Here is a 19,685-nt window from a genome sequence, read left to right on the forward strand (position 1 = left end):
GCTCACCACAGGTGTTGCTACCATCTGCCACCATACAATGCTATTATACCATTGACTGTATATTCCCCATGTTATACCTATCATCCCCATGACTTACTCATTCCATATCTGAAAGCCTTTATACCCCCCATGCCTCTTCACCCATTTTTCGCATCCCTCCTTCCCCCACCAGCAACTGTCAGTTTGTTCTTTGTATTTATGGGTCTGTTTCTGCTTGTTTGTTTCAATTGTTTTGTCTTTTTTAGATTCCACGTATCATTTAAATCTTTGTCTGTCTTTCTTCTATCTTTGTCTGTCTGACTTACTTCATTTAGCATAATCCCTTCTAGGTCCATTTATGTTACTGCAAATGGCCAGTGATTCATTCTTTTTCATGGCTGAGTAATATTCTGTTGTGTGCATACATATAGCTCACATCTTCTTTATTCATCTGTCATTGGACGCTTAGATTGCTTCCATGTCTTGACTATTATAATTAATGCTGCAGTAAACATAGGGGTGCATATATTGTTTTGAATTAGCATTTCCTAGTTTTTTCAAGCTTCATTGAGATGTAGTTCACATACCCATTTAAGTATATAATTCAGCATTTTTAAATAAGTTCCAGTACAGTCTAATTCTAGAACATTTTCATCACCCCCAAAGAAACCCCTGTATCTTCTCATCCTCCCCTTATTCTGGACTGTTCACATAAATTGGATCATACAGAATATGGTCTTCTGTGAATGACTTCTTTCACTTAGAATATTGCTTTCAAGGTTCCTCCATGTTGTAGCATGTGTCAGTACTTCATTCCTTCTTATGGCTAAAAAAAAATGTTACATTGTACGGCTATATCACATTTGGTTTATCCATTCATCAGCTGATGAACATTTGGGTTGTTTCTACTTTTTGGTTATAAATAATGCTGCTATAAACATGCTTGTACAAATTTTTGTGTGAATGCACGTTTTTCTCCAAAGAAGTGTTTTTAGCCAGTCTTCGACATAAGTATCATCCATTGCAAAAAAGTGTTCAACCCACATCAGAACCCTTTCATTTGTAATTCATTCTGAGATTTTGATGGTTGGTAGTAGGGGCAGAGTGGGTGGAGAGGGAAACTAACAATTATTGAGTGTCGGCCCTAGATTAAGCACTCTGCTAGGAGCTTTACTTACATTATCTCTCTTAATCTTTGTTAATAATGCTGTGAGGTAGTGTGGCTTTCTACATTCTATGTATGGAAAAAGCAAGGATCCGTAACCTTAAGTAACTTGGTAAAAGTTACATTGCTGGTAAGTGATGAGCCAGGCTCAGTACCTAGACCTGTCTGACATCTAGAGGATCATACAGGTATGGAAGATCCAGGAATTTTTAAATAAAAAAAATTTTTTTAAGGGACACCTGGGTGGCTCATTCAGTTAAGCGTCTGCCTTCAGCTCAGGTCATGATCCCAGGGTTCTGGGATTAAGTCCCGCATCAGGCTTCTTGCTCAGCGGGGAGCCTGCTTCTCCCTCTGCTTACTGCCTGCTCTCTCTCTGACAAATAAATAAATAAAGTCTTTAAAAATCTTTTTAGGATAATCTCATTACTTCTTTTCACCAAATCCGTTCTTTCCAGTGATTTATCTTTTTTGTTTTTTGTTTTAAAGTGAACTCTCTGCCACTTAAAACCCTGAGATCAAGAGTCATATGCTCTGTGGACTGAGCCAGTCAGGGTGCTGCTCCCTACTGATTTATCTTTCTTCCTTTCCTTTACCTGACAGCATTTCTTTGCAACTACTGAAAAGAAGACTATTCCCTAGGACTATTAGTTATATATTCACTAGTTTTAAAATCTGTTAACTAAGGGGAAGGTCTTTATTGAAACACTTTTTTTTTCTTTTGTTTTTTTCTTTTCTCTTTTTTTAGAAAGAGCGGGGAGAGAATCTCAGGGCTCGATCTCACAACCCTGAGATCATGACCTGAGTCGAATTCAAGGGTCAGGCTCCTTTTTTTTTTTTTTTTTTTAAAGATTTTATTTATTTATTTGACAAACAGAGATCACAAGTAGACAGAGGCAGGCAGAGAGAGAGAGGAGGAAGCAGGCTCCCTGCCAAGCATAGAGCCCGATGCAGGGCTCGATCCCAGGATCCCAGGATCATGAACTGAGCCGAAGGCAGAGCTTAACCTAAGCACTGAGCCACCCAGGTGCCCCAGGGGTCAGACTCTTAACTGTTTGAGCCACCCATGTGCCCCAAGTTCAAAAACAGTCTTATACTAAAGCATGATCAAGGGTAATTGGTAAAAGCAGAGTTGCTCTGATTAAACTTGGAGAATTTCCTGGAATTACTAGTGGCTCTGGTACAGCAAGCTTTTAGTCTGAAAACAGAGGAAGACCATCATTCCTCAAACAGCTTGCTTATTTCCAGGCTGTAGTTCTTCAACAATTGGCAAATTAGTAACTGGAATTGTGTTCACACAGATTTTTTTCTATTTTTAACTGATAGTTTATTGAGATAACATTTTTATGGGGGAACTCTTAGCATATCAAATACTTGTTGTTTTAACTTCAAGAATAAAAATAAACAGTACAATGCAGAAATTTTAGTTGTGCTAAAACCTTTCGTGGAAACAGCATCTATTAGAACTATTAACACTGGTACAATGTATTGATGAATCCAGTCCAAGATTCTCAATGTGTGTACTTAGATAATTTTATATTAGTTTAAGAATTGCTTTGCAGTATTGTGTTTTCAAATAAGTAAACCAGATTTACTTTGTAAAGATTCAGCGTAGTTCAAAATCTCGTGATTTAAGATGGTGTGAGAAGAGATTTATCAAGGGGATTAACACTGGAAAGTTTGTAAGGGTATATCTCACCTATATAACAGTTAAATGAACTTTTAAAAGTTTAAGTACCGTGGTTTATAACGGTTGTGGTAAGGACATCAAGTAGCAGCAATTATTTGCTGCCACTGACTGGAAATCATCTCATGTATTTGTTGGATTGTGGATTTGACTATATGTGACAGATCCCAAGTAACAGGTATTTAACTAGTTAGAGATTGATTTCTGTGTCACATAGTGGTCTGCGTTAGCGTGGCAACTCTGCTTCATGAGGTCTTTGGGCTTTGGGCTCTTTCTGTCTTGTTTCTTCCCCATCCTTGAATTTGTCTGTCAGCGCATGGTTCGTGATGGCTACCTACCAACATCCCAGTTCAGCCACCAGGAAAGGAGAAAAGGAGAGGATGTGCCGTAACACATTTTTTCTGTCCATACCACATTGCCCAGAACTTAGTTATTTGACCACACCTAACTGTGATGGGACTGGGAAATGTGGTCTTTATCCAGTAGTTGTTTTGCCCAGCTAAAAATTCTATTATGTAAGACAAAAGAAGAGATGGTGGCGGCACTTGTCTTTCCTTTAACCCCTTGGCACACAAATTGCTTATGCTTGGCTTTTTTTCCTTTTATACTTGGCTTTTATAATGATGTTTCCTCATCTTTCAAGTTCTGTTAAAACATAATTACATTCTGAAAAAATCTCCATTCTGAAAAAACTGTATTACAAAAGCACATTTCAAGTGGGATAGGGAATAAAGAAATAGTATTTCAAATTCTTAGTGACAGAGTATTTGTAATGCAAGAATTTTAATAAATTTTTTTAAAAATTCTAAGTGTATAGCTATAGAATTGAACACTGGCATTTGATTATTTCTAGCATTTATTGTGGAATAATGGCTTTTCTTATGACTACCACCACTGTGATGAGGAGTATCTATCCTGCTTAATATTCACATTTCATATATTAACAGTATTCAGAGGTTGTTTTTTTTTTTTTAATACTATATCCAGATGCGGCGTGGTATCTTGTTTGAGGGGCAAGAGTGGACAAAGAATGGTGTACTTGTTTTTTTGTTTTGTTTTGTTTTGTTTTTTGTTATTGAGGGTATGTAGTAGTTGTGGTGTTTTTTTCCCTTTAATTCCTAATTTTGCTTGTGATTCGTACATTGAGTGAAGTACAGGAAATATCTGTTCAAACTCTGAAGTATTATTCCTCGCATTGTTGTCTTTGCTATTTTAGGAAGGAATTTGTTATTGTTTTTTTTTCCCCTTCAAGTGAAACTACAGGAAAGAAGTAGATTTTTTGGTAATGATATCGGAGATTTAAATATCTCTAGGGGAACAATAGACACACACACACGCACACTCCATACTTTACCAGCCAACCAAAAGTTACAGCTCCTAAACATTGGTGGATAGGTGTTTTATAAAATTACAAGTAGTTTATAAGAATCCTTAAGCAGTTCATTATATTTCTTTCTTTCACTCTGCTTTTTTACCTGCTAAGGATATCGGCTCTTGGATTACTGAAATGCCCTGGCAGCTCTCTGTTGCAAATTATGTAGCTGCAAGATCGTTTTTATTCTTTTTGCTTGTTTCTCTAGCCTTGCTCAGAAAGCCTCTATCCCTGAGGATTATTGACTTTGAACATGTATTCTTTTGCTGAGGCTGCATTGAGGGATATGGGCTGTTTTTATTTAATCTTTAAAAATAGTGACCAGCAGTTAGTTATTTTAAATTTCACCATGGTAAAAGAGGAACCAATGGCAACATCTGGCTGTCTTTTATGAATGTTTATCTAGGGTGGACCTTGTTGGATTTAAGAACACCCTTTTCCTCCCCACCACTACCTCTAATGGTTTTCTTCATCTCCATCTTCCTCCCTCGGCCTCTTTCCCTAGTAGGCCATCGCTTCGGTCACTCTTCCAGCAGACCTGCCCCCCTAGCTTCCGTCAACAAGTCCCCCAAAGCCTCTCCCTGCACCAGGAATAATCCTTTCATTAACAGGCTCTGCTCTTACCCCAGGCCTTTAGGAGGCCCAAGAAAATTTCAATTTTTCGTGTTTCTTCTCAAATATAAGATAATCTTCAGTCATTTCTATTCTTTATCACCTTTACATGATTTTTGTCTTTAATAGTTTTTTTAATGATTTTATTTGTTTATTTGACAGAGAGAGAGATCACAAATAGGCAGAGAGGCAGGCAGAGAGAGAGGAGGAAGCAGGCTCCCTAGTGAGCAGAGAGCCCCGATGTGGAGCTCCATCCCTGGACTCAGAGATCATGACCTGAGTGAAGGCAGAGGCTTAACCCACTGAGCCACCCAGGCGCCCCTTGTCTTTAATAGTTTTTTGTTGTTGTTGTTTTGTTTTTAATGGGTTCAAAGTGAAAAAAGCAAAGCAAGTATGGGAAGTAGGAAAGGAGAACTGGCTTGGTGGGGAATCTTTATATACCCTCCCGATTTCCCTTCCCTGATTTCTTTTAGCTCTCTCCGTTTGGAATCTTGTCATTTCTTCCGAAGGGTGATGTGTTCTGCCATCCCAAGATGGATCCTGAGTGTATTTCTCCTAGAAGCTTTAAAAAGTTATAGAAGTTAGGTTGATAGTACTGCAAATCATTTTATTCAACAAATATTGTCAGCTTCAGAGCATGTGCCTCCCACTCCTCTAGTGGCAACTCAGCGACTTTACTAAAACCCTTTCTTCCAGCCCTCCAGTCCTTCTCAGCCGAGAGCCTGAGGGAGGCCCCTTTCAGTAGTGGTTAAGGGCTTGGACCCTGGAGCCAGACCATTTGGTTTGAAGCTGGCTCTCTCAGTGTGTGACCTCGTGCGGGTCGCAGTCTCCTTGTGTCTCACTTTGTCACCAAAAACTGGGACCGAAAACTCATTTCCTTTCTTAGAGAAAGAGATATTAAAGCCCTACAATATTTCCAGTCTTCCGTGCATCTTGACAAACACAGAAAATGATAATATTTGTTCAGTCCAACGGGATGGAACAGGCTGTTTGCCTACTTGAGGTGACTGCCTCAGGGTTTCCAGATCCTGTAAGCTCTCTGCCTGGGGGACCCAAGGGCTGAGGATAAACATTTCCACACCTGTAGAGCACTCACAGATGGAGGACACATGCCGCATTCGCAGCATAGGTTGGGAAGCCCTGGAGCTAACCCATGAGGGAGCCCATGCCCCCAGCTCTGCAGGATCTGGGCTCCCACTGCCTCCAGAGCCCCATCTCCTCTCCCCTTGCTGCATGGAACTGGCTTTCAGCTGTGCTCCCTGACGCCCAGACCCACCCCATTCACGGTCTTCACGGGGGATATGGAAGCATACCACTGTGGGACCATCGCCCCCTGCCCCCAGCTCCTGTTTCATTTTCAAAATATTTAGACATCTCTGTTTTTCTTAGGTCTCAGCTTAAATGTCACTTTCTCAGAGCAGCCTTCCCCAGCTGCCTAGACTAGTCTGGGGCTGGGGTTTAAACCTGCCTGCAGTGGTCCAGAGCACTATGCCTGCCTCTGTCGGAGGTCTCTCAGCCCCCTGGACGACCTCTTCATAAGCCCTTAGCCCACTTGTAATTTGCTCACTAATTACATGATTGCTTTTAGATGTCTCTATGCTGGAAGAGACTAGACTGTGAACTTCACGACCGTGATTAAGTTTCAGGACCGTGTCTGCTCTCTTCTGTCTCATATCTCTAAAGTAGCACTTTGCAGGTAAGAAGATGTTAGGATTTATTGGTTGAGTCAGTGTTTCAACCTCTTTCTAATAGCTCTTTCTCTGTAACATACAAATTTATCCTTCTTTAAAAAGAAAAAAAGGGGCTCCTGGGTGGCTCTGTGGGTTAATAAACCTTGCCTTCAGCTCAGGTCATAATCTCAGGGTCCAGAGATTGAGCCAAGCATCAGGCTCTCTGCTCAGCAGGGAGCCTGCTTCCCCCTCTCCCTCTGCCTGCCTCTCTGTCTACTTGTGATCTCTCTCCCTGTGTCAAATAAATAAACAAAATCTTTTAAAGAAAAAAGAAAAAGATAAAAAAAGACTCACTCCCCTTGACTCTGTAGCTTCCTGTGAGGGACTGCCCCATATCTCATTCACTTTATAACAAAACATATTGTAAGAAAGACTCTATTACTCTCACTTCACCTCTTAGCCATTCTTCAGTATTATAAATATTTCTGTCTTCTTCCTTCTCTGTTCCTTTCAGATTGTTCTTGTCTAGGGCCCTGTTGATCTAGCTCTCAAATCCAGCGGGTATTTCTCCATCCTTACTTTACATCTGTGACAGTACGGTATTGGTCTTCTCCTTCTCTCTTTTCCTCTCCCTCCTCTTTTCCTCCTCCCTCCCTCAGTTCCCTGCATTCCCTCCTGGTGTCCCTGCTGTGCCCCCATATCATCTAGTTTTCCTCTGCTCATTCTTTACACATTCGTTTTCTCCAAGATTCCTTTTCTGGCTGCTGTCTTTTCTCACACTGCATTCCTTCTGATGATATCATTCACACCCAAGCCTTCACTTACCACCTCCTACGCTGATGCTGAACCATCTGTATGTCTGTCCTAGAGCTCATCTATCTTATTGCCTACTGGGTATCTTCCTTTGGCCCTGACTTGCCGCACATAATAATGCCAGGCAAGTGGCATTCAGCAAACGTCGATCAGAAGCAGCCTTAGATGTAGAGCTCATTGGATCCTCATTCCTACAGATGTGGAAAGTGAGGCCCAGAGAAGTACAGTGGCTTGCCAAGGACCCGGAGAGCTGGTTTGGAGCTACTAGGGAAGAAAACACGTCTCCTGACACCTGGAAACTGAGATGATAAATCTGTGTCAGACACATAAAGATAATCTGTTTTCTGTCTCACCGGAAAAGCCCTTGCCGTTGACCCAGACGAGCTGCTCATTTTGTGATCCACACACTGTAGCCGTGGCAGTGTTCTCCTTACTTACACTTTTCCCCCATGTACCTTTGGTTTCCAGTATGAATTGGCTACCAACAGAATTCTTCATCTGTTTATAAATTTTCACTTTATTTCTGCACCTGCAAGATGACATACTTCGATTTTGAGCAGTAGTTCATTTTTTCTATATCATGGATAAGGAATGCCTAACACGTGATCTGTTTACTTCATATTCAGTGATTGGTGTGGATGTTATTACTTATGCCTCGTTTTTTTTTAAAAATTACTCTGATGGATACCAGAAGAAAGGCAGAGTGATACACCTAGCTGTTCTCAAAAGAAACAGTTTCCTGACTTCTCTGAGGAAACATAAAGATAAAAGTCGGATAGAGAAGTTAGAAAAATATTACCTTTTTTTTTTAACCCCCTTTTTCTGGGATTTTTTTTTCCCCCGTTGGCATTTGCAGTTTTAGCCCTAAATTGTCACAACACCCATAGTTAGATGCATGGAATCCTGTTTTGTGCACAGTGGCACTATTTCATATACATAAATTTACATATATTCATTTTAACTAATCTCTGCTCATTTCTGTTTTAGATGTTTGTACCTCCCCTTTGATGTCAGTTTTCCTTCTTTTAGACTACTAGCCCCCAAAGTAACTAATTTTATTGGCTCTTACTGCTAAAGATCTAGTACCCTGATGTGTCTTTAGAGACACGGAAGGCAGTCACTCCTCTTTGTTGTTGTTGCTGTTAAAGAAAACCTAATCCCGAATTTTCTAGATCACCCTTTTAAGGCTAAAGCTATTGTTGGGACTTACGGGTAGGGCTGGGGCTGGAGTGGTGTCAACTAAAACTAGTTGAATGTGTGCTCTATGCCAGGGACTTGTGCATTTATTCTCCCATTTAAGACTCATCCTAAGCACTCAAGGTAGGCGTTATTCCAGTTTCACCTATTATGAAACTGAGGCCGACTTGTTCAGGAACTTGTCATGGAGCCAGTAAATTGGCCGACTCAGGGTCCAAACCCAGACCTGCCTCATGCTAGAACCCATGCTTTTCCTACGGACCAGACCATATCAGGGATTCCTCCTGCTGTATTTCAACATCCAGGTCATTTGTATAGCAAATTTCTCATTTGCAGACATAGTTTTTCTAATGGACAGATGAACATACCTTTTGCATTAGATGGATTAATTGAGCCGGCTGCCTGCTCATGTAGTCAGGCTGAGTTCAGTTTCTCAGTGTGTTTCAAATGTTTTACTCTGTTGCTTTTTATTTGTTTGAACTTGCTTGATGCCTTAGGTGAAATACCATCTGTAAGAAGTCATATATGTTTGACCTAGAAAACAGAACTGTGCAGCCAAAACAATTCTATGATTTGAGTTTTGGAAGAAAGTAATCTGGGCTCATTCTCAAGTTCTTGACGTGGAAAATGTCTAGTTATTGTCCTAAATGAGGTGAGAGGACATCTACTAAGAATGGAAATTTGAATGTCTTGAAGTTAATTTCCTTGAAATTCTTTTGTAAGATTAGCAAGTTTGAGTTAAAAGAAGACAATAGCTTTTATAGCCTGCCAGTTGAAGACTTTTAGAACCACTGATTTTTGTTTTCTTTTTTTTTTTTTTTAGATTTTTATTTTATTTTATTTGACAGATAGAGATCACAAGTAGGCAGAGAGGCAGGCAGAGAGAGAGAGAGGAGGAAGCAGGCTCCCTGCCGAGCAGAGAGCCTGATGCAGGGCTCGATCCCAGAATCCTGGGATCATGACCTGAGCCGAAGGCAGAGGCTTTAATCCACTGAGCCACCCAGGTGCCCCTGATTTTTGTTTTCAAAAGAAAAATTAGAGTAAAATAAAAATTCTCGGGTGTCTAGGTGACCCAGTGGGTTAAGCCTCTGCCTTCAGCTCAGGTGGTGATTTCAGTGTCTTGGGATTGAGCCCCGTATCAGGCTCTTTGTTCTGCGGGGAGCTGCTTCCCCACCCACCTCTCTGCCTACCTCTCTGCCTACTTGTGATCTCTCTCTGTCGAATAAATAAATAAAATCTTTAAAAAAAAAAATTCTCATCTTCTTTCAGCAGTTGGAGTATTTTAACAGAGATTTATTTCTCGCTAAACTCTGAAAATATTGTAGCTTTCGCTCTTCTCTCAACATAGAATTAATTCTACCTGTGTGTAGAAAGAAACTACAAGGAATTTTAAGAAACCGTTCAGGGTTTTTAATTCTTTAGAGTCTTGTTGGCCACTTTCAGTTCAGATCTGGCAAGAAAAATAAGGAAAGACAAAGGCCAAATGCCCTGTAGCTGGTTTAAGGCATACGGCCATTGTTCTGTGTCACTGCAAACCTCTCCCACTCCTGCAGCTGAAGTGGTTAGGACTCTGTGTAAATAAAAACAGTGCTTTTAGGAAAAAAAATTCATATTTGTTGTGAATCTTTACCTGTAAAAGGAGGCTATTTGGAGGGTGGGTGGTTGGTGTATGTAACTCATTGAGTAGAATTGTTGTAAGGAGAACATGATAAAATTTAATAATAAAAATTGTTCTTGGTCTTCTAGCCAGCGTCTCCTGGATAGGATCCAAATCCTTTGCCTTTTTAAGTTTTGCGAAGATCTGCCTCATTCACATGCTCAGCTATATTTTTGGCTCTTTGTCTATAGGTGTCTCTTTACATGTCTGGTGTATAAATGGCCATAACCCCAGTCCTAGTTCCCCATCTCCAGCAATAGCCAACATGTACCACCTTCCTGGTCTAAGAGTTATTAAGTAGAGGATAGAAGGAGTTATTAGATACAGGTATAGATTGGGAGATAATGACTCTAGAAGTTTTTCTTCTTAGTTTCTCATTTCTTTCCCTCCTAATTACTCCTTAACAAAAAAGAAAGGCCACATTCTCTGTTAGCTGAATATTTAGTAATGATGTATAATGACTTTTTGCTGATTGTTTTTTAACTGCAGTTGGACCCGGTTTCCACAGTTGGCTGTCTCATTTAAAAGATAATTAAAGAGACAATTCATGCAGGGTCCTGCTGGGGGGGGGGGGAGGGGGGGGTGGATTTTTAATGCCTTCTGGAAAGTCATCTATATTTTGGAGTGAGTCAGAAAAATTGTTTATCTCATGTTGCTCATTTTATGAACAATAGATTAGTTTTATACTTTTATTGCATCTGATTTAGGGGCCACCTACAAATAAACAATGGACAAAGAACAATAAGAAAAGGCCAGAGACCCAGATTCTAGTCTCGCTGTGTATCTTTTAAGCAAGCCCTTTATCTTTTTCACATCTCAGTTTCTTGTTCTGTAGTAAAGATAATGTCTTTTCTGTTTATTGAAGAGGATTTTTAGGCAAATCAGATGAATCAATATCAGTATTTTAGAAGGGTGGAATGCTGGTTGTGTTATATGGAGGCATTTAATTAAGAACGAAGTAAATTGATGACCCATGAGATGAGGATCAGCCTTCAACTGCAAGTGTCTGGAGCATCCAGGTTGGGGCCCAACAGGGAGTCCCCACAGTCAGCAGGGCCTCGGGGAGCAGGAGTCAGGCTGCTGTCTATTCTTCAGAGATTGACTTTACAGCTTTTATATCCTTCCGTTGCTCCAGGTCTGCTGTCCTCTAACACAGCTGTGGGTTTGAGAACAGTCCTGTCATCCTTCAGGTCCCAGCCTAAGAGCAACTTCTGTGAAGTCTTCCCAGTCTTTTGGAGGCCAGATTTGGAGCTTCTGTCTGTAAAATGAATGTAGGGTAGAATTTAAGAGGAGGGGTCCCGGAGCCAGGACTGCCTGGGTTCAAATCCTCAGCATAGCGCCGACTAGGTATGCCTGCCAGACAAGGAGCTTAGACTTTCTGTGGCTAAGTAGCCTCATCTATAAAATGGGACTGAACATCCCTTATAAGGGATGTTACAAAGCTCTTGGAACAGAGACTGTTATATGTAGTAAGCCCTCGATGAGTTATTTACTTATTTATTCTTGGAGTATTATAATTCTTTTTTATTACCATTATTTTTTTATTCCCTTAGAATTTTGTACATGATCTCTAGCGTAGCACTTGTCACTTTTATCGCAATTACTTGTTTAGACCAGGAACTTCTTAAAGACATAGATACTGTTTTATTAACACTCTGCGTGTCATCCATTCATTGCTCAAAAATGTTTTTGTGACACCCCAAGTCCAGCAAACCGTTGCCACCCCTGACTGAATAGGTACGACTTGAAGGCAGAGCTGCAGTGGCACATACCTTTTTATTTCCACTGGAGCAGAAAGAGTTTATGGCTGGAACTGTAATCCTTGCTCTCCATCTAGATTATACATATCTACCACTTGGTGACCCTCTGGAATTTCCCAAGCCCTGTGTTTATTTAGCACCTAATTGCTCAGGGTGCTGTACAAGGTCATCTCTGAAAATTACTTGATGTTGCTCTGCTTCTCTCTGGGTGGTAGAACCCTAGAGGAACCCGCAAACGTGGCCATATCCACACAGAGCCAGTCAGCAGCAGAGGAAAACGAGTAAACTGCTAAATGACTACATCATTAGGACTTTATGTCCTATTTCTGATATTAGAATGAAAGGCCAGACTCCAGCCACAATGTCACCTGCTTTCCTTTCTCCACCCAGGCAGAGCTCGCAGTGCTTCCTCTGGGTTCTGGCCGTATCTGTATCTGGGCTGTATCTGCCGTGCTTCTCTCCCACAGCGCTCAGTTACGGAGTATTCGCCATGTTGTTTGCCTTCCTTTTTCTCTCTTTGCGACATAGTTGCCCACCTCCACCCCTACCCCGACCTGGCAAGTAGGGTAGGCCTCACGAGGCTTTCATTAAGACTTCGTTGATACTGGTACTTTCTATAGCCCAGACCCCATTCCAAGTAGTCTCAGTTACCCTAAAAACTTAGCAAGACAGCTGTTATCATTACCCATTTTACAGACATGGAAACTGAGACTTATTGAGAGGAAGTGGCAAGGCTGTGCTCCAGAAGTAGTTCTTTCTAGCACCGACTCTTCAAGTGCTGACCACAGTGCCGTGCCTCCTCGTCTGTGTAAGTAGACTCTCAAAAGGCCAGCTGGTGTGGAGGACTTTTCCTCCTCTCACTGCTGAACTCTAAGAGGCTAGGGTTGGCCAGCACGCTCACATGCACCTCTTCCCAGCCCCCTCTTCACTCTGCTTAAAGGTGATTCCAGGGCTGCCTGTGCCACGCTGCTTGCGTTGATCCCAGGTAGGTGAGGAGGGAAATTGGGGACATAGTTCCTTTAGGTTCCACCTCACACATGGATCTTTCTATTTGTCTGGTTTTGGCTATTCAGTATATTGTGGCAGTACCTAGCAACTGGACAGTCTTAAGCACGTGGATCCCTGTATCTCCCTACAGGTTGGGTGCCTCCATGCAACTGGGGGCTGCAGACCCCCTAAACGGCTGCTTTTCTAAGTCCCTCTGTGGGTGGAGAAATGCGTTACCCTAGTGGGAGGGGAAGGCTAATCCTTTATTTGTTTAGTTCTCAAAAAACTTGAACAACAGGTTTAACTTAGATCTGTGCCATTTTAATGCAAATTTTATACAGGTATGGTTATGGCACTCCTTTTTGTTTTATATGCCAGATGGCAAAAAAAATCTGTTCTAAGAATGCCTGTGGTGTGACTGTCTGTGAGCCCCCTTCCCGCTGTCCCTTGAGGCTGTATCTCACTCAGACAGCATTCTTCCCCTCTTCTCTTGTCCCTTCCTCACATGAAGTCAGAGTCACCCAGCACATTGCAGACATGATTCTCAAGACTCACTGGGGGGGCGCCTGAGTGGCTCCGTTGGTTGCGCGTCTGCCTTTCGCTCAGGTCATGATCCCAGGGTCCTGGGATCGAGTCCCGCGTTGGGCTCCCCGCTCCTTGGGGAGTCTACTTCTCCCCCTCCTTCTGCCCCTCCCTTGCTTGTGTGTTTGCTTTCTTTGTCAAGTAAGTAAGTAAATAAATAAATTCTTTAAAAATAAATAAATAAAACTTTAAAAAAAACAAACAAACCTCATTGGAAGGCACTGATTAGAAATACAGGAGGTGGGTCTTAATCCAGACTTAGGGAATCGGAATCTTCGCGGGAGGGGCTGGGAACTTTTTTTTTTTTTTTTTAATTTTTTATTTATCTATTTCTTTTATTTTTTATTTTTTTAAAAATATTTTTATTTATTTATTTGACAGAGATCACAAGTAGGCAGAGAGGCAGGCAGAGAGAGAAGGAGGGGAAGCAGGCTCCCTGCTGAGCAGAGAGCCTGATGCAGGGCTTGATCCCAGGACTCTGGGATCATGACCTGAGCTGAAGGCAGAGGCTTTAACCCACTGAGCCACCCAGGTTCCCCTATCTATTTCTTTTAGAGAGAGTGCAGGAGGACAGGAAGAGGGAGAGAGAGAATCCTGAAGCAGACTCCCTAATTAGCAGGGAATCTAACATGGGGCTCCATCCCGGGACCCAGAGATCATGCACTGAACCAAAACTAAGCGTCAGCTGCTTAACTGACTGAGCCACCCACACGCCCCAGGAATTTGTATTTTTACAAGTTCCTCTGGTGATTCTCAAAAATTGGGTGTTTGGAAAATGTTGCTTTAGTGTAGCAAACACTGGTTGACTACCAGTGGTGAGAACGATAAGAGCGTAGTCTGTCAGTGGGCAGTGACAGAGATGTGGAATAACAAATTCAGTTAGGTGGGCTAACTAAAGTCCTTTGGTCTAGTCTTGCCCTCTGCCTAAGGGATACATTGATATCTGGAGCAGTTCCTGCAGCTTTTAATGCCCAGTGATCTTATGGACTACATTACCCCCTTCAGGCAGGCCAGGAGCCGTTTTTCTGGTCACTTTTGAGGTCTGGCTGTCCAGTTTCAGTAAACTTGGTTCCATAAATTTCTTTCCCTGGGCCTTTCAGCTCTTGCTAACGTAAAGCCCTCTCTTTCTCCCATTTCCTGTTTTCCACCCAAGTACACACATCTCTGATTTGTTCTTCTCTCACTGCCTCCACCTTACTAATTCATTCAGTCACTCATTCAACAAGGGTCTATTGTACCAGACTGTGGGTGGGCTACAGAGATGAACACGACACAGTCCCTGCCCTCAAGTGCGGGGTCTAGTGGGGACACAGATGTGGACACAAACACAGTACCAGTGATGTGCCAAGTGCTGTCCTGGTGTGTGCAGAGTTGAAGGGGTACCGAGAAGTGATGAAGGGGTGGCCGGTGTCACAGAGGAGGTGCCTTTTGAGCAGGGTCTTGTGGTCATAGAAAAGGGGGAGGGCATTTTAAAGGCTCATCACCATAGTCCTCACATTCTCATTGCAGTTCATCTTCTAGGTCTCCTTAGGTGGGTTTGCTTTTTTATGGGTCTAATGGAGCTGATTTTCTTGGCTGAATTGAACTCCACTGGTTGACTTTTTTCAAAACCCGAGATGGTTAGTAGTTGATTCATGTCCAGGATAACAAGTCTACCAGTCTATCCCACGATTAGTTACTGACAGTGAACAATTGAGACGCTAAACCCTGAAGTAAGCTTAAAAAGGCCTTTCACTTTATCAGATATGTTCTGAGCCGGCAGAAGTGGTCTTTTTGCCCTTCGGGGAGTGGGGTGTGTGTGTACAGTGGAAGTGGGGAAGGTTTTGAGTGGCAAACAGGACAGGAGAATGCTCCATTGTTTCTTTATGCAATAAGAGACTTGATTTCCTCTTTTTAAGAGGGGTTTTAACCCTTTTTTAAGAGGGGTTTCCTTGGTAGGCTACCACATCTCTGTTAGTTGTGCGTATTATTGGAGATTACCTAAACTCTTCAGTTTCCTAATTCGACAAGGTTGATTTCTTTTTCCAAAAAAATGCACGGTGGGTTTCTCTTCTTTCACTCAAGAAGCCGAGATGAAGGGCCACTGTGATTCAGTTTGTGCAGTCTAGTAAGTAGTTGTGATTGTAGTTTTAAATATTGTTTCTTGAAATAATGGATGTTCTTTATAGAAAAATGAGAAAATACAGATAGCAAAAAGGAAAAGAAGCTAAAATGAATCTATAACCTTGCAAGCCAATAGCTAGCCACTGTTAATATTTTGGTGTATAAAACTCCAGATTTTCTCTGTGCATGTGTGTGTGTGTGTGTGTGTAAAAGTAGTTATTCCAGAAATTGAATATACTATGTAAACTGTTTAGTATCTTGCATTTTTCCCTGTTTTATATATGTATTTATAAATCTCTGTGTGTGTGTATATATGTATACATGCATATATACACACACACATATTGTGACCATCTTACTGTTTACAAATACGTATCTATAGAACCATTCTTTCTTAATAGAAAGAAATCTTTATTTTTGAAATTATGCAAATCATCTAGTCTTTCTAAAATCAAACTCTGTTCAAGTATATAAAACAAGTGAAACCCCTCATAATTCCATTTCCCAAGGGTATACATTAATTTAATGTTTATATACATTATATTCCAGACTATTTTCTATACCTAAACATACCTATTTCTGTTTTTTACAAAATTAGATCTGTAATACTTACTGTTCTGCAACTTGCCTTTTACCCTTTGTATATTTTAGACATCTTCCTGTGCCAGTATATTTGGAATACCAGCTTATTATTAGGTAGACCCAGGGTTTCTTATCCTTAACACTTTTGCCATTTTGGCCTGGATAGTTCTTCATCATGTCCGGTGCATGTCTGGAGACTTAGCGGCATCCCTGGCCTTTGTCCCTGAGATGCCAGTAGTACCCCTTCTTCTCGTTGTGACAAAAATATCTCCAGACGTTGTCAGGTGTCCCATTGGGAACAAAATCACTCCCAGTTGAAAGCCATTGACATAGATGGTCTATAATGTAAGTATCTAGACCCCTCCCAGTTTTTTTATTTCAAAGAATAGGTCGGGCAATATTCTTGTTTGATTTTTGTGCACCATTGTGAATATTGTCATTGAATAAATTCCTAAAAATGCAGCTGCTGAATCAAAATTTTGTTAGAAATTACCAAATGACTTCAAAGAGATTGTATCAGTTTATTTTTCAGCTATATCCTCATGATTTCAAAATCCTCTCTCTTTCCTGAGTTCTAGATCCACATATCCAGCTGTTGGATGACATGTCCTTTTGTGTGTCTCATGGGCTTTTCCTAAACTCAACTTCTTCAGCCCACTGAACTTGGATTTCTTACTGTATTTCTCTGTCATGGAATAGCACCACCGTCTGCCAGAAACCTTCTTACCTGTACCCATCTAGTCACCAGATCCTGTCCAGTGTTTCTCCCGAATGTGTCTCTTAATCCGTTCATTTCTTCCCATCCCTTCTACCACTGTCTTTAATTCAGGCTACTGCTAACTTGCCCAGATTACTGTAGTAGCTGGGGTAACAGGTAGTCTGTCTGGCCTCTACTCTTGGTCCCATTCTCCTCAGGAAGAGAGAACTAACTTGCCGAACTCCATAGTCTTAGAGGGTGCCTTCCCTACTTAAGCCCCTCAATGAGCGCTGCTACCTCCCCACTGTCTACTCCATCAGTCCCCTGCTGAGGCTAACAGCAACCGACAATCACCGCCCTTAGTTTCAAGTCTCTGTGTTGTAAATTTTAGTATATAAATTGCTTTTTATGCTAGATTTTGACTTTAAAATAAAGTTTTCTCTGAATTAAAAAAATATTTTTTTTAGAAAACAATGCTCTATCATATCAATTCACAACATATATTTATCCCTCCAGCTTTGAATTACTCATTTTCCCTTGAATGCACTTTTGTTCTCCTGTGTTTCCTGTACCTTTTCACCCTGCTCTCTGCCCATTCATTTGCTACCTTTTCTTTAGTACCTAGCATAGTTCTTGGCACTTCCACCACATTTTTTCCCTCTGTTTATCAGCTCATTCTTGTTGCATTTGTTGCATGTGTACTTGTCCTTTGTGTATACTTTTTTAGAAATTTAACCTTGTAAGACATCCAGGTACATAAATAATACAAACCAGTGAACCAAGGGGAGAGAATATGGGAATTCCAGCCCTGGTTCAAGCATAGGTACTAGGCTGCAGAAAGGCCTATGGGTATCCCACCCCAGTGCTTGAACGTTGACTTCTCCCCTGAACTAGATTTTTTATTTTACGTGGTTCCATATAGCAATATAGCTGAGTACCTCCTGTATCAGTTGCATTCATGTGGTCAGACTGAAACTTCGGAGAGACCATTTGTCTGCCAGCCTCGCAGCATTCCTTTTGGTCTGTCGTAAATACCAGGGAAACGAAGGGTGCCTAGGAACTCGGGAATCTCTGACATGGTATGCGGCATATTGCTCTGCTAGACTGGTGTGGAGACAAGCCCTCCAATTTTCCACAAGAAGTCAGCTCCAAGACTGTGGGAAATCACACATAGCAAAATCCTTGGCAAAGAACTATACATTTTTTTCCCTCTACTCTCTATGTGGTAATTCTATAACACTCTGTAATTAATTTTATTTTTACAGTGAACAACCACAGAGTAAGAATAATGCATAACCTATTTCTGTTTCTTGCTATTTTAGGGGACATCACACAGAAGGGATACGAAAAGAAAAGGTCAAAACTCCTGTCTCCCTACATCCCGCAGACACAAGGTAGGCAATGAGAAGTGGTTTAAACCTTTTCAGTATTTTTACCCCAAAGAATGCTATCTTAACAGAAGATCTGTCTTTTGTTGGTTCCTGTTTTTTCCCCTCCCTTCCTCACCAGGAGGGAGAGAAAAACGGAAGGAAAGAAAGGAGGAAATGAATCTTAATTGAACATCTGCTGTGTGCTAGGCACTTTTAAAATACCTAAGTCATCAAATCATTTACACAGAGCTTGGGTGGTAGCGTATATGTGCATAGCTGACATGATTCAATGGCAGAAAATTCCAGGTCACGGAAAAACTGCGTATTGCTTATGCCTGAGCACAAACTGGTGGAGAGAAGCAAGGGCAGCAAAGATAAGAAGGAAGGACAGATTAAGTATTGCAGGGAAGCTCAAGGATTGCAGTACCTGAGGATTTGGGGGTAAGAACCCTAATAAACTTCTCTGTTGATTCCCTTATTCCTTCTGCAAAGAGATGGTAGGTTCTTGATATGTCAGAAAGTCCTGAGTCATGGTGTGCTTAATTCCAGAGAGCTTGCTGTAACCTTTGCCTATAGGCAAGGCTGTCTGTCTCTAAGTCATCATATTTTTTTAAAGTTACTCAGATTTGAGGATTTCCTTTGATAATCTATTTCTGCTTTAATCACTTCTACTATAAAGAATTTTTTCTTTATTTCTAATTTCTCCTTTGCAGTCAAAGTCCCATTTCCTCAAGCCTCTTCTTTGTGGAGCTAATTGCTTTTATTTCTGGGTTATAAATACCTTGAGGACTTGGTATTCCCCACTGTTCTAATATTAAGCCTTGCACAGGGTATTTGGTCTGTAAATACTGAATGAATAATAGAATAAGAAAATGAATAGTGGTGACATATCAATATATTTCACTGAGGTCCTCATTTTATTTTCTACATTATTCTTGGAAATTCCTCCCTACAAAAACTAGTAGGTCAGTGCAGTGAGAGCCAATTTAAAAAATATCTTAATGAACAGATAGATGTCAAAAGGACTTGAGAAAGAAGAGGTAGAAATTGGGCCAGTGACAACTAATGAAAAGCCAGCATTTGCTGAGCAAGGCATGAGAGAGAAGAGGAGTACTCTGGCTGCTTAAATGTGGATCTGGCTCATGCCTCTGTAGGGTCAGAGATTTACTTTAGTGACTTTGTGCAAAAGCAGTTGCATCCTGAGACAATAACTCAATAAGAAATAGGACCAAGAAATAGGACTCAATATAAAAAAGGACTATGGTGTGTTAATCTTTAGTCAGGCTACATAGATGCCAAATCATGTTAAAAAATCAGTTTATCAGGGCACCCAGGTGGCTTAGTCGGGTTAAGTGTCTTCTGCCTTTGGCTCAGGTCACAGTCCCTGGATCCTGGGATTGAGCCCCACATCACGCTCCCTGCTCAACTGGTAGTCTGTTTGTCCCTCTTCATCTG

The 19,685-nt window shown here is 41.2% G+C and overlaps 1 protein-coding gene across 3 annotated transcripts in view; it reads left to right on the forward strand.

Annotated features, from left to right (window-relative positions):
- The window catches only part of LOC111157785 (disco interacting protein 2 homolog B), a 228,291-nt gene that overhangs the window by 91,670 nt on the left and 116,936 nt on the right, over positions 1-19,685 (forward strand). For 2 of the 3 annotated variants that reach the window (XM_022519420.1, XM_022519421.1), the window contains exon 1: positions 18,040-18,254. In XM_022519420.1, the coding sequence (XP_022375128.1) occupies positions 18,149-18,254 (106 nt within the window). In that variant the 5' untranslated portion in view covers positions 18,040-18,148. Of the gene's footprint in view, positions 1-18,039; positions 18,255-19,685 lie in introns of those variants that run through there. The other variant, XM_022519419.1, reaches the window with a different exon arrangement.

The sequence above is a fragment of the Enhydra lutris genome, unplaced genomic scaffold (assembly GCF_002288905.1).
Source record: "Enhydra lutris kenyoni isolate GAN:26980312 unplaced genomic scaffold, ASM228890v2 scaffoldscaffold56, whole genome shotgun sequence".
Taxonomy (NCBI): domain Eukaryota; kingdom Metazoa; phylum Chordata; class Mammalia; order Carnivora; family Mustelidae; genus Enhydra; species Enhydra lutris.